The sequence below is a fragment of the Populus euphratica genome, unplaced genomic scaffold, assembly GCF_000495115.2.
Source record: "Populus euphratica unplaced genomic scaffold, PopEup_1.0 scaffold16.1, whole genome shotgun sequence".
Classification (NCBI taxonomy): Eukaryota; Viridiplantae; Streptophyta; class Magnoliopsida; order Malpighiales; family Salicaceae; genus Populus; species Populus euphratica.
In genome coordinates, this window is record NW_011499882.1 from 1,172,041 (window position 1) to 1,186,375 (window position 14,335).

Here is a 14,335-nt window from a genome sequence, read left to right on the forward strand (position 1 = left end):
GTCTCCCGCCCCCCGCTGCAAAGTCGGTCTCATACCAGCTCCAACCCACACACGTCAATGGCCATGAATGGCCTATGGATGAACCATTAAGCCATTCTCTCAGCCAGCAACGACGGTCAGTCCTTTGAGTTGATCCCTCCCGAGTCTCATCGTCGTGTGTGATGACACGCCACCAGTCACGATAACTTCTTCTCCAATTTGCAACCATCCAAACAGCAACAAGCAACGACGGTGTTAAACCCAGAAGAAGAAAGGATTGACGGAGGAAGACAGTAGGAAACAGATCTAAAAGAGGAAGAAAAGACAAACAAAATAAGATCAACTGGTTGTGATTTTATCCTTTGCAGGTGACTGGAAAATCCACCGCTGACAGGGAAGGGAAGGGGAGGAGGCTGTTAGAGACCCCATCTTTGTCCTCGGTTTGTTTTCACGACGGTGTGTGAAGGAGACGCGCCAGTTCCTGGACTTTTTATGGACCCTTTTTTATAATTTTTAGATGCTTGAATATGTATTTAATTTTTTGTTCAATGTTTTTTTAGCTTATGTTATTCTGTAAACATGTAACAGAATGAGTGTAGTAAAAACGTAGTGGTAGTGTGAGTGTTTTGTTTTTTATGAATATTTTTTTTTTATTGTTAAAAATAAAATAAAAATGACAACAAGAATTAATTGTTTAATGTGAATATGATTAAATATTTTAAAAAAAAATAAAATTATGTTGTATTTCTCATGAAAATGTAAAAACATGTTTCTATATCTATTTTGGAATTTAATAAATAATTTGTTAAAGTCTTAAGAATTGGCTAATATTTTAAATTTTCAAATTATTTTAAATCATAAAGTAATTTATCTTAAATAAGGTATGTTAAGTGTGTTAATACATTTTCTAATTACAACCGGTTTTTTATTTTTAAAAATTTGACAGTGATCAGTATATCTGGAGTTTTTAATATCTGAGTTTTTCAATAATTCTTAATTAAATATTAGACAGTGATTTCTAAAACCTCAAAACAAGAGAAAATTACTGAATTGCCACGCGAGTAACATGCAACACCAAGTATGCAGAAATCACTTTGCAGGACATCCCAGAACAGCAAAAACTATGAAATGACTATCTAAGAAAAGAATAGTACTAGTGTATCACACCAAAAGTTTGTGATGTCAAACCTGACCGCAGTCCTAGCCAGGTGAAGGTAGACCAGGCCAAATCTAGGCCTACCCGATGGAGAACAAGTTTAGGAGGAATTTGAAAGTGAAAAGGGGTTTTATGGCCTGGTGTTTGATCAGTTTCATATCCCAGGTCATGTAATCCAAACTAGTTGAGGTAAGGACATATTACTGTATAAGATAAGAGTTCCTTGAGGCGAAAAAGTTGGTTATTACAGGTTGGTTGCTTTATCAGATAACATGAATTTACTGGGGTTTAAAGGATTGATCGGAAGAACTATCCCTTTACATCTGTAGCAAAAAAATCCAACCTTTCAGTTGAATATCAGGGGGGGAAAGTGATCATTGCGTACCCTTTTACAGCATGCAAAGATGGTTAATTTTTCTAATTAGGCAAGAGTAATGGAGCTATCAGAACTGGAATCCTTGTCGGGATTCAAAAACCAACGCCGGAGACGTTCAGAAGCCTTGTTCACCTGCAAGAAAGGTGATTGCACTTGTAACTGATAGGATATATAATACTTCAAATTCTGGATGCAAACTTTTCGACAAACCTGCTTATCCCAATCCGTCCTCCATATAATGTAGGAGAGTATAAGTGTTTGCACTATAACTCCACTCAACAATCCTATCCACAAACCCTGTAAATTAGGTGTAAAAGCACAAGTCATTATATGTTGGACTATAGTCCCACTTCAGTGAAAAAATGGAGGTTTTGCAATGTCTTGGTCTTTGGTTTCTTGGAACAAACATTGCCTTGCTTACGACAACATGTTCGGATTGAATGACAAAGCATTCTGTGTTTCAACCAGATGTTGCTCAATCCAATCTTCATTCCATCAGTTAGAATAATCGAACCTTAGGATACATTTGAAAAATTAAAAAATTTGTTTAAAGAATTTTACAATTTGGTGGCAAATTTATGCTTCCATTTGAATGAAAATATGGAAATATTTAAGGAATTAATTTTTTTCCCAATCGAACGCAACATAAAGTACTTAAAGCTCTTGGGATTAATGTACTTAACCATATAATTTGGTAGACATAATTAGCTGAACATTAAGATGAGCTACAAATCCCAGCAGAATTCTGCAGGTAGCCCAATTAGATAATAGCTTCCTAAGTTAACAAATGCAACCTTACTTTGTAGACCAGCTCCGTTAGCCACACCTATTGCAGAGACAAATATATACATATATATATCAACTTCTATGTTTATCCATGGTTAACTTTTCTAGTCACTACAATTTCACCATGGAATCGATAACATTGACTAAAAATATATATAAATATTTAATTATTTATTAAATAAGGAAAGATATAATTTATATAATTTTTTAATATATTTTTTGAAATAATTATATTATTAATTAATTTTGATATTTAGAAAAGAGTATAGGGTTATGAGATTTCAACTTCTTATAATTTGATTATTAAAATTTTGGTATTATATCAAAAAATAAAACTTCAAGATATAATTTATATTATATTATCATTTAATAATAACCCATTCATCTAATGTTTTTTTTTTTAATTCAGTTTTGATTTGATATACTATGTTAGCTATCATATCATAGAATTAGAATTAATATATACTTACGTGAGAGCACTGGATGAATACTATTAATTAGGATATTTTCTCAAGTATATAAATATAATTTTTTCTCCTTTACTAGCACAATATTGAAAATCTAGTCAGGTATACAAAACATTTTCCAAATTTTAACTTCTTGTCAAATCGTGGTTTTCTTGTCAGCTTTTCTTACAATATCGAATTAATATATTTGCTTTCCATGCAAACCAGATGAGCTAATGATCGGTCCCCTCTTCCCGCAACTAGCCATTTAATATATATACCAGCCATATACAGAATACGGAGCTCAGTACTGACTCATGTAGCTGAAATGTCTATTTTACATTTACTTAGATCTGCTAGCAAAAGAGAGGACGCCAATGGCATCAGCTGCCGCATGCCCCAGCACAATACGTTCATATATCACGCAGGACATCGATCATTCCAGCGCCGGCCAGGTTAGATAAAAAGAACATCATCACAAAGTATATATGGGATGCTTTCAGGTATTGATACATGAATTTGTATCACTAATTATTTTTTAAAAAAAATTGTTTAAAACTCTTGTTTGTGTTGCTAGCAACAAGTGCCTTCAGAGATTGATATATGAATTTGTGCACTAGTTATAGGTGTGGCTCTGGCTGAATATGCTCCATTCTTTCCGAGAAAGTTCAAGCATTAAAAAAAACTATCTACAAACTTCATGATGTAATTTTTATTTTATTTTTTCGGCTCTGTTTGTAAGGAATGGCTTTGGCTGAAACATGCATGATCATATTGACATGGAATGTGGACTGTGTCAGAAGCATTTTTAGGGGTGACATTGAAATGCAAGCCATCTTAGAACTTACAAGATGTCAAATACAGTGGTAATTTTCATTTATCTTTCTTGTGAATTAATAATAAGATTGCGCTGGGATCGATGACCACGCAGATATAATGAATATTACAATAAATAGAAAAGAAAGAATTAGTTAGGACAGTGGTTTTATGTGATATAGAAAGTTGATGCCTTCATGTTTGGATTTAGGATAATTGTTATAGTTTAAAGTACTTTTTATTTAAATATATATTAAAATATTGTTTATTTTTAAAAATTATTTTTAATATTAGTATATTAAAATAATTTAAAAATTCATTGCAAATAAAAAAATTAAATTTTAGAAAAACGTGATTTAAACTGTGTTTTTAAACCTGCTTTAAGTAAAAAAAATATTATAATAAAAATAATCACAAGTTTTGAAAAACTCTCAAATTCGAATATTTTTATTATATATATATATACATAGAGAGAGAGAGAGAGGATGGCTGGGGTGGGGGGTGGGGGGGTTAACAGGCTTACTAAATTGATTGATAAACTACGAATTTGTACTTTATTACTAAATTTCCTTTTATATTATAGTTTATTATAAAAAAAATAAAAATAAAAAGCTTACAACTCTTAGATCAAACAAATCAATTTTTACTATGTAGGAATATCAAAATTCTAAGCTAAATAGAAAAGAGAGTATAAAATCCAAAATTAAGCTAAAAAATAAAATAATAAAAATAAAAATAAAAATCAGTTCAAATAGTTTTTTCTAAATATTCGAGAGTAATATAAAATAATTTTTTAAATATTAATTAATAGATTAAATTTTTGAATTTAAATTTTTTTATATAATATTATAATTTTAATAATAAAGTGATTACAAGATTAAATCTCATCATCTTTATTTTATTTAATAAAAATTAAATATAAAATAATTTAAATTTGTGTAAGTTTTAAATTTAAAAAATTTATTTTTAAAGAATGTGTTAAAAAATAATATAATAATATTTTTTAAATCTTATTTAAAAATTTAAGTTTTTAAATCAACATGTTTTTTCAATATCAAAATTAATTTGAGGGTTTTTACAGCTTGGCTGTTGTAACAAACCAATCATATTAATAGATTGTAAATCAACACCACCAATATTGTTTTCTGAAATATTTTGGTATATAAAAAAAAGCAAACATATAAAGAGAATAACTATATGTTCCAAATGTAACATTCTATTTTTGTATAGGTAAAGTGATTTCACCATTAATAACAACCTATCAAAGCATGGAAGATTGGCTATTGTGAGTTTTTAAATAGCCAAAAGAACCATATTTTTCTTAGGTACCCTTTAAAGGGATGTCCATTCCATGTTTGGATTGAGCAAAAAAGAAATTAATTTTCTAAAAGGTAAAGGTACAGGAATTGCCTCTTAGCGTTTCGAAATCAATGTGTGATTAAATTATTTAATGATTAATTATATATTGGGTCAACGAATGGGATTTAACCCATAGTGTAACCAGTAGCCATTGGACGTTTAATAAAAAATACCTACCTCTTTGCAGTATATATATTTTCACGTGATGGAACCTCAAAATCAAGAATTCATTCATTAGTTGACCCGTTAATAGTCTTTGTTTGGTCCCTTTAATTTCAGTTTTATCTTATTTTGGTTGCCTCACTCTTTTCCTCCCAATACCATCCTCTTATTCTTTTTGGTATGAGACAGGTATTTTCAAGAAAACAAACAACTCATCTTGTTTCAACTCACTGTAACTCAGTCCGACTCATGACTTGGTTTAAAGTTTTAGTTTTAGTTTGGATAAATAAACTGATTTAAATTAACTTTTTTTTAAATTAAACGATAATATTATTTTAAATAAAATAAAAATTGAAATGATATTATTTTTAAAAATATTTAAAAAAAATTAATTGAATCTTAACCTTTAAATTATTTAAATTGAAACGAGTTCACTGTATATTTAATTTTATAAAAAATCTAGTTTAGTTTAAATTTCATGTTAACAAGTCAACCTACTAAACCAGATTTTAAAATTATGATTTATTCTTTTAAAAATAATTTTATTTATTTTAAAAAAGATAATGTCGTGAAAATATTATTGAAATCAAGTTAGATATAGTGTCTTCCTTTTCTCCTTCTTTGCAAGTGTATCATTCTTCTCTAAGTGTACTATATTGTAAGGATATAAATTTGCAAGTGTAAGGACAGTACCATTTAATAGGTTTTAAACAATCAATCAACAAATTCTGTCACCAAACACAAAATAAAATATTACCGACATATGACACTGGGAGTTGAACATCATTATAACAAACATAAGAAGATGACGTCAAGATAAAAAGAAATTGAGGGACCAAAGCAAAACAAAATTGTGAGTAGCTATACCAAAATAACCCGTCAGTTGACTGAAACCAGGGTTGGTCTGTCACCACTCACCAAGCAAGCGTGTATGTCCCGTGGATAGTTCCATTATTTTGCAGAGAGTTCGTTAGAAAGAAAAGGCAAAGCTAAGACATACACATAAGGCTTTTATGGTAAAATTGTAGCCCTTCCCATCTGATTCTCTACACTGCTTGTTTTCAAGAATCTGGCCAGAATCAAACGTTAACTGTCTCATTTTTTTCAGGTATTTTTTTCACCTTCTGCTTGCTTCTTGAGAACCCAGATCCAGTTTGGATCCTAAAGGGTCATTGGTTGTTAATGTTGAGAAAATGTTTGTACAGTTAGTTGATGAGGGCGTGTTCTGATCTGGACAAGATCATTGCATCCTGCATGTGGGGGCTATCTAAATCTTTTGCTCATTGATCTTTGTATTTGAATTGTGAATCCTTTTGTTTCTTGAATTTGAAAGATTGAGTTTTGGACTGATTCTTGAGCTCTTGTGGTTTTTCTCGATTCCCATTGTTTGTATAGGTCTTTCTTTTGTCATGTTGCAATGGAGTTTCGTGAGATGGAAGAGGGTGGAACTGTGACGAGGAGATGGGAGGAGATGGACATTGATATCTTGGTGAAGATATTCCAGTCATTAACTGTGTTTGAATTAACTTCAGGCATTGCTCATGTTTGTAGTGCGTGGCGTTTGGCTGCTTGTGATCCTTGGCTGTGGAAAACACTTGATTTGTCCATGTTGGAATCTAATTTCATCAAAATCCCTTTGGAGCCTTATGTGTACGTGCATGGTCATTCTGATAAGACATTGACTCGAATCTTGAAGATTTCGTTGAGTCTCAGCCGGGGAAATATAACTTCGTTGTTTTTTCACTTCAATTTGTATGTAAGTGAGGATCATTTGACTTATACGGCTCAAAGGTAACTTTTTTTATGAAGGACTTTTTATGTTTTCAAATTTTTAATCAAGTTTCTGATAATGTCTGTGTCTTTTCTTGGTGATGATTTTATAATTGATATGCAATCTAATACTGGAAGATGATGAATTTTCAACTCTAGAGGTTGTGCAGGTTGTACTCTTAAGTAAAAGGATCAGGCGATTATTGATGGGAGTTGGTATAGCCAACCAAACTAAAATTTGCAAGTAGAGGAGTTTGAAGAGTAATTTTTAATTGGCGGTGGACTTGATATGGAAGTTATTATGCTAATTGACTTGAAAACAGGGGAGGTGTAATTTTGCAACTGATGGTTGGTTCATTCAGTGGCTATTACTGTATTTATTACAGGTTGATTTCCTTGAAATGGAGTAGAGAGGCTACTGGAAGTGATCTAAGGAGGTTAATAAGGAATGTGTCTGATTTCCTTGGAATGGAAAGAGAGGCTATTGCAAATTTTCTGAGTTGAGGAGTGGATGCGTGTGGGAATTGGGTGGTGTGGGAATTGGGTGAGGTGAGACGTCTCGACCAGGAGAATGAGGTTAGTCAGAATTTAAGTCAGTGATGATGTCACGACTAGTAACACAGGGGATGAGTTGAAAATGCCCGTCTGGATCTGAGAAAAGAGATAGTTATTCCTTAGACTAAGAAGATATGTTTGATATGGAAGGGCTCCTTAACCTGGTATTGCGTATTGTTTTTCGGTTATGGCTGAATATGGAAGTGTTTTAGGAGATGTTGTCAAATTATCAAGGCAAAGCAACCCGGATTGAATTATTGAAGGTGATCCATGGCATGGTGTAATTAAGCTGTTAAATTTCAAAAGTAGAGGCCACAGATGGAGTTGTTAAAATGCAGGTTAATACAGATTTGGACTTAAGTTGAGATGTGGAAAATCTCAATGCAGCATTAGAGTCCGGAGTGACTTAAGTTATATTTTTTAGCATGCTTGGTATTCATTAATTCTATATCTGGGTGGGTGCAGCTACTGGATGAAGATTGAAAGTTTCTTATGACAGTATGTCTACTGAGTTTGTACTTGATTATAGATGAATTGACTGAGTTCAATACTTTGATATGTTCAATGATGATTTTGTTGATAGCAATGTTAAAAGTATAGAAACTGCACAGCCGTGAATTGTTATTTGTGTGGTCCTTATTCATTGGATGGTTAGTTTTTGCTATATTACTAATCACTGTAACAGAAAAGAAAGGTCAAGTGAAAAATATAGCTGTCTGGAATAAGGGGTACGTTGTCCCCTTGAAGTAGAGGTACTGAGGAAATCCGAATATATAAATAAAGGTCAAATGTATTGCTGAAAATAGAAAAAACAAATGACTGAAAGAGCATTATGTAAATGGACTTCCTGGTTGCTCTCTTATAATCAATGTATTCATGTCTCTACTTGCTGGATATATAAATTCATTGGGATAATAAGAGGCGAGTATGATGCTGAAAGTAGAGCAGATTTTTGTGTCCAATTGTTTGTGAAGCAAATGATATCGATTTGTTTTGGGGTTTATATATGCATCAAATAGTGGTGAAATGGGGAAAGAAATTGTGGGTGAGGTTGAAGGAATGGCAGTCTTGCAAATAGCATTCCTTAGATTCTCTTTTTAGGTTATTATAACATAACTGTACATGGTGAAAATATTAAGTGAAAAAGTCGGTAATGATATGATATGGCTTTCGTTGAGTTAGACTGGTAGATCAAAATATATTACAATGCTTCTTTTGCTAAAAGGTTATGGTTGAATTGATTCAAACTGTTTGGTGGAGTTTATTCTGCCTGGAGTGTCTGATGATTGGCATAGCTGTTATTAGCATTGGTCCCATTGTTGTGTCCAAGCTGAAACTATTTAGACTCTTAACACTAGACTAAGAATATGGAGGCTAACCAATCTATCCACTATTGTTGGCTTCTTATGCGAAGGGAGTCCTCTGTTTAGACTTAAAAATAAACCTAAGATATGAGTACCGAGTTAAAAGACGTCTATAAAGTATGAAAAACCATTTAATGGTGTTTCAACTGGGGGACTTACTGCTTGGGGTCTGTTGGAAACAGCTTACAATAAGATTTTGCAGGAATCTGGTAATAAAATAATATGGTTTTGGTGTTTGTGGAGGGCTTAATAAGTTTGTGGAATGAATTTGCAGTCCAGCTGGACCATAGGTATATGATAAATGTGGTGTATGTAGTTCTTAGTAGCAATTTATGCTGTAAAGGAAATCACTTATATGATATTGTACATGATCAATATGGCATTATGGAACATTCTTCATAAAATAATTGCAGTGGAGCATCACCTACCATTTGTGATTTTAATGATCGCAAACTACTTTTTTTCTGTTTATACCATAGTGTTTTAAATTGCAGGACCATTTCATTATTTCCTAGGCACAATTATCATATCATAATTGTCAAGGAATCACTGATTCTTGTGATGGATGCTAACATAATGTTAAGTTACATGATGGCGTGCCATTTCTTTTTCACCAGAATATAAATATGATTTTATATACTACTGGATGTTGCAAGGATGTCTTTTGTTCCCCTAGGTTTTAGAGAATAGGCAACACTGTGCTGTGGACAATAAGATGGATCTAATTGATTTTTGTCCTCTGTCCAGGTGCCCACGCCTTAGAAGACTTGTTTTACCAGCATGGAACCGAGTGGAGACTGTAATGATCGAAGCTATTCATTTATGGAAAGATCTTGAATCCCTGACAATGCCAAGCATAGTGAATTCCCCTTGTCTTGTTCAGGCAATTGCTACTAATTGCAGGAACTTTAGTGAACTCAAGATCATGGGACCGTTTGACATGTATTTTGCATCCTCACTCGCTACCTATCTTCCAACGTTAAAAGTTTTGAGCCTCCGATGCTCAAAGCTATACAGGGACACATTGATCTTCATCTTGGATAATCTGCGGTGCCTAGATGTGCTCAACATATCGCATTGCCTTCTAATAATCCCATCACCTCCTGCACCAGGAAGAATTGTTAGGCGGCTTGATAAAACTATCCTGGAGAAAGCTTCTCGGTTACGCAAATTCTTAACCTGCATGAGAGACAATTGCATCATGTGTCAACGGACAAGAAATGATGAAGGCCTCATGCGTTGGTACAAGTATGAGAAAGGGCTATGGAAGGAAGATGAGGTCAGGTCTCTTGCTCTTTGATTTGAGCTTTCCAGGATCAAATTTCTGTGGGGTAGAATGTATCCCTTTTCTTGGTTATTCTTTCACTTTATGCCAGGAACAGAATAAGACAATGTTGTAGGAAGCAACTCAGGGCTTCCTGTCTATTTTATGGTAGTTGTGGTGATAAAAAGCCAAACTCTGGGTAGTTGTAGAGGGCTGGAGATTTTCTTTTAATGCTCGTAGATGTGTGTACGTGTATATATATGTTAAATTGCACTGTTTCGTTGTTTTTAGGTCACCTTTTATTTATTTATATTTTGTTTTTCCTGATATATAACATAGTCTGTACCTCCTAACTTCCTTCCAGACATTGAATGGAGGCTCATTAATATAATATTGCCAGCGTTGAAGATACGCTCAACTGATACTTTGAACCTGTGGTTTGATTAAAAATATTTTGTCCAATATTATAATGAGGTTGAAGGGCTGTGACTTGAACTGGTCTTGTATAAACATGATTTTCTCCTTCAATTTTCTGTGCTTAGAAGTTGAAAATCCCAGTTTTTAGTCGATTTCCAGATTGTTCAGCAGTCAAATTCCAAACCCATAACAGTCCTCACTGCAATTTTCTCCTTCTTGACTCATGGATTGACGGACAATTTGCATTATTTAATAAAATTTATGTCTTGTGAAGGACAAGTTTGAAGAACAGCTGGGCAGAGACGAAGATGAAAATCTTAAGCATTTGTTTTTTAATTTTTATAAAATTTCAAATCATTTAATTCACATAAATATTGGAAGTTGATATATGTACAACAAGTTATTTCTAACTAATCTTTTACATGTTCTTCTTTTGAAAAAAAAAAAACCTCACGCTATTAATTATCATGGTTAAGGTATTGATTTAGATGATAACTAATGTCATTTGAGTTATTAATTAGGGTTTGAATTCAAGGAAATATCGAGACCTTTTCGTGAATAATCCAAATAATTGATTTAATACGTAATTGAAAGGGGGATTGGTGAGGGAAAGCTAGCCAAATGTAATTACTATTTTTTAATCTAAAACTTCTAGCTGTAAAATCAAGACCAGTTCAACAAGTGATTTGAGACCCACAGTTAACCCAGGACTAGGGACATATTCGAGTTAATGAAAAAAGAGATTTTTCAGGGAAATAAATAATAACCTTATATATATATATATATATTGTGGACCCAATTATTAGGGCTATAATCAACCTTTAATGTTAATTTTTGTTATGATTTCTTTTATTAAAATAATATTATTTTAAATTTTTTTAAAATAAATTAGAAGATGAATCTTACTATCTCTTATCCTGCATTTATTCCTGAGTTGATTTTATAAATATATTTTTATGTATAGAATAATTTTAAAATTATTTATTTGAAATTAAAAGTTTTATTATATAAACTTGTCAAATCAAATCCGTGTACGAATCATGATAAAATAGATTAGGCATACTTACGTGTATGGTTCATGATAAAAATAAGTTAGGTATACTTGCTTGGCTTGCTAAATTGAGCAACACATGATTTTTACTTTATTATTTTAAAATATTTAAGTTTATAAGTATGAATATAAATTAAATTATAAATAAAATTTTTGTATGGTGTGGTATACTGTATTGAAAAAATTATATGAAATAAAAATGTTTTATTAATATTTTTTATTTTTTTATTGAATATATTGTATGTTTTTATAATAAAAGATTTATTTTTATCTACCCAAAAATATTTTTTATTTTATTTTTTCCCATGAAATAAATAAACAAAAGGAAGAAACATTTATTTATCTACACAAAGTGATTGTAAATCTCAAATATTCATTATTTCAGACCAAACCCCACGGGACTCTGAACTGATAAATCCCTCCCTCCCTCCCCTCTAAAAACTGACAAAAACATGGCTTTGGAGCTATGGGAAACAGTCAAAGAAGCCATAACAGCATACACAGGACTATCACCAGCAACTTTCTTTACAGTTGCAGCTTTAGGGTTAGCTGTCTACTATGTGGTATCAGGTTTGTTTGGTGGGTCTGATCATCATCATCATGTTCCAAGACAATCTGAAGAGCAGATGCAACCTTTACCTCCACCTGTTCAACTTGGCGAAGTCACTGAAGAAGAACTAAAACAGTATGATGGTACTGACCCTAAAAAGCCTTTGCTTATGGCTATTAAGGGTCAGATCTATGATGTTACTCAAAGCAGGTAAAGGTTCCGTCTTTTTGTGGTCTTTTTGGTCGTTTTTGACTTCTGAGCGATGAAAAGTAGTGGGTTTGTATTCTTTTTTGAAGTGATGAGATTATTGTGTGTTTTGGGTCAAAGGGTGTTTTGAGCTTATTGATTTTGTGAAATTTTGGGATTTTTGTTTGAATTCTTAGTTGATTCCAGGAAATCAGTTTTCTTTTCCGTGTTTGACTTTTTGGTGATCTTTGTTGATCACTTTCTTTTTTTCTGTGGTTTTTGCTACTTTTTTGGTACTTGTTTGTGGTGAGTCTCGAAAAGAGATGCTACTTTTTCTTAGTACGGTCTTTGAAAGGTTGCATTTTTTCAAATCCTTTTTAATGGATTATGTGGCGAAGTTGGAGTGTAAATCCCCCCCTCTCTTGTGATAAAAAGACTTGATTCTGATACATTATCTGGGCAATTTGTTTGGTTTTATGGTGGTCTTCTCTTATTTTGTTTGTTTTTTCTTGTTTATGAGCAATGTTAAGGTATGGTTTGATTTTAAGTGATGGGATATTCTTTGTGGTAACTTGGATGAGGCTTCATTCAGACAATGACCAATAAGTAGAGGGCTAAAATTTTGAATTCCAGCACTCTTTTTCAAGCTTTTTGTAACTTGGATTGCTAAAGCCTAAAACAAATTTTGTATATTATCAGAAGTTTATTCTTAACAGTTCATTTGCTGCAGCTAAATGAATGATCTTTAGTAGGAAGGTGTTTGGTGTGATTCTCACTCTGTATTTATCAGAAGTTTATTCTTAACAATTCATTTGCTGCAGCTAAATGAATGATCTTGAGTAGGAAGGTGTTTGGTGAGATTCTCACTCTGTATTTCCTATTGCTTCTTTGTGAGTGGTTTTAGTGGTCGACCACTGGGTTTGATAGGAGACATTTGTGAATCTTAAGTCTGCTGACCTGCTCATCTTCAGCGTTTGGCAAACATTTATTTTTGTTATATGTGATGAACAAACAATGACTAGAACCCTTTTTGGGCATGATTTAATCAAATCTTGTATCCCCTAAATGTAAACCATTCCTTTGTTTACAACACGCTACCTGATAGACTAATAATTACAATCACATCATGATTCTTATGTGGATATGGCCTGACACCTTAGAGATACGAAGACCCGGAAGATGTGTTTGTCATTTTTTTTCCAGTGACTTGAGTGATGTGTAGTGTATGTTAACATTGACCATGAATTAGAATCTTATCAGCTGAGACCTGAGAGTGGGCTATTAATCTTAGTATGAGACCGTGAATTCTGTGCATTAGGATTTGAAAGTTATGAATTGGTGCTGAAACTTGTAAACTTGCTATGCATTATTTGTTACAGGATGTTCTATGGACCTGGTGGACCTTATGCATTGTTTGCTGGAAAGGATGCTAGCAGAGCTCTAGCAAAGATGTCTTTCGAAGATAAAGATTTAACTGGTGATGTCTCTGGTCTTGGTCCATTTGAATTGGAGGCCTTGCAGGATTGGGAATTCAAGTTCATGAGTAAATATATTAAGGTTGGAACAATCAAGAAGACGGTTCCTGTAACTGATGGAACCTCCACCAGTGAACCTGCTGCAGAGGCTACAGAAAGCGATGTTGCTAAGCCAGCTGAAGATGTTCCATCAGTTGCTGCACCTGTTGAAACTCCTGCTGGTGGTGAATCCAAGGAAGAGTAATTGGCGAAACAATCTTTAATGAAGAAAGAGCTGTTTGAACACATGTTTTTAGCGAATCTAGCCATTTATATTATGTATTATTAGCTTCACAGTTCTCAGTCTAGAATACTCGTGCTATAAACTTGCCCAAGCTTTACAGTTCTCAGTCTAGAATACTCGTGCTATAAACTTGCCCAAATTTTCAGCCTGCTATTTAATAAATTGGTCGTTTAAAGTGTGGAGATTGTAACTTGTGTTAATTTGATTGTGCTAGTTGCCCAGCGATCGTTGTGGTGGATTTATTTTACTTGTGGATTGCATCAGCATTATTTGAGCTCTGTAAAAGTCGGATAAATTGTTAATAAGCAATAAAAATCTTGATTTTCTGCATCATTTGCAA

The 14,335-nt window shown here is 32.9% G+C and overlaps 2 protein-coding genes across 5 annotated transcripts; both read left to right on the forward strand.

Moving 5' to 3' along the window:
- The first annotated feature begins 5,973 nt into the window (after positions 1-5,973).
- Positions 5,974-10,444, forward strand: LOC105129628 (F-box/LRR-repeat protein At3g48880). 2 transcript variants are annotated; one of them, XM_011031764.1, is made up of 3 exons: positions 5,974-6,196; positions 6,483-6,871; positions 9,517-10,444. In XM_011031764.1, the coding sequence occupies exons 2-3, from the start codon at positions 6,498-6,500 to the stop codon at positions 10,067-10,069; spliced, it is 927 nt and encodes a 308-aa protein (XP_011030066.1). In that variant the 5' UTR covers positions 5,974-6,196; positions 6,483-6,497; the 3' UTR covers positions 10,070-10,444. The 2 variants fall into 2 exon arrangements, with proteins under 2 accessions (XP_011030066.1, XP_011030065.1); XM_011031763.1 differs by having other exon boundaries at positions 5,974-6,188; positions 6,476-6,871.
- Positions 10,445-11,857: 1,413 nt separating this feature from the next.
- LOC105129629 (membrane steroid-binding protein 2-like) lies at positions 11,858-14,335 on the forward strand. 3 transcript variants are annotated; one of them, XM_011031766.1, is made up of 3 exons: positions 11,858-12,261; positions 13,617-14,077; positions 14,125-14,335. In XM_011031766.1, the coding sequence occupies exons 1-2, from the start codon at positions 11,954-11,956 to the stop codon at positions 13,954-13,956; spliced, it is 648 nt and encodes a 215-aa protein (XP_011030068.1). In that variant the 5' UTR covers positions 11,858-11,953; the 3' UTR covers positions 13,957-14,077; positions 14,125-14,335. The 3 variants fall into 3 exon arrangements, with proteins under 3 accessions (XP_011030068.1, XP_011030069.1, XP_011030067.1); XM_011031767.1 differs by having other exon boundaries at positions 13,617-14,048; positions 14,096-14,328; XM_011031765.1 differs by having other exon boundaries at positions 11,859-12,261; positions 13,617-14,035; positions 14,086-14,328.

What these genes read in the sequence shown, in the direction of transcription:
- LOC105129628 (XM_011031764.1), top strand. Translation starts at nt 6,498, where the DNA reads ATGGAGTTTCGTGAGATGGAAGAGGGTGGAACTGTGACGAGGAGATGG. An exon ending in TTGACTTATACGGCTCAAAG is followed by an intron (nt 6,872 to 9,516) that starts GTAACTTTTTTT and finishes TCCTCTGTCCAG; the next exon opens with GTGCCCACGCCTTAGAAGAC.
- LOC105129629 (XM_011031766.1), top strand. Translation starts at nt 11,954, where the DNA reads ATGGCTTTGGAGCTATGGGAAACAGTCAAAGAAGCCATAACAGCATAC. An exon ending in TATGATGTTACTCAAAGCAG is followed by an intron (nt 12,262 to 13,616) that starts GTAAAGGTTCCG and finishes TATTTGTTACAG; the next exon opens with GATGTTCTATGGACCTGGTG.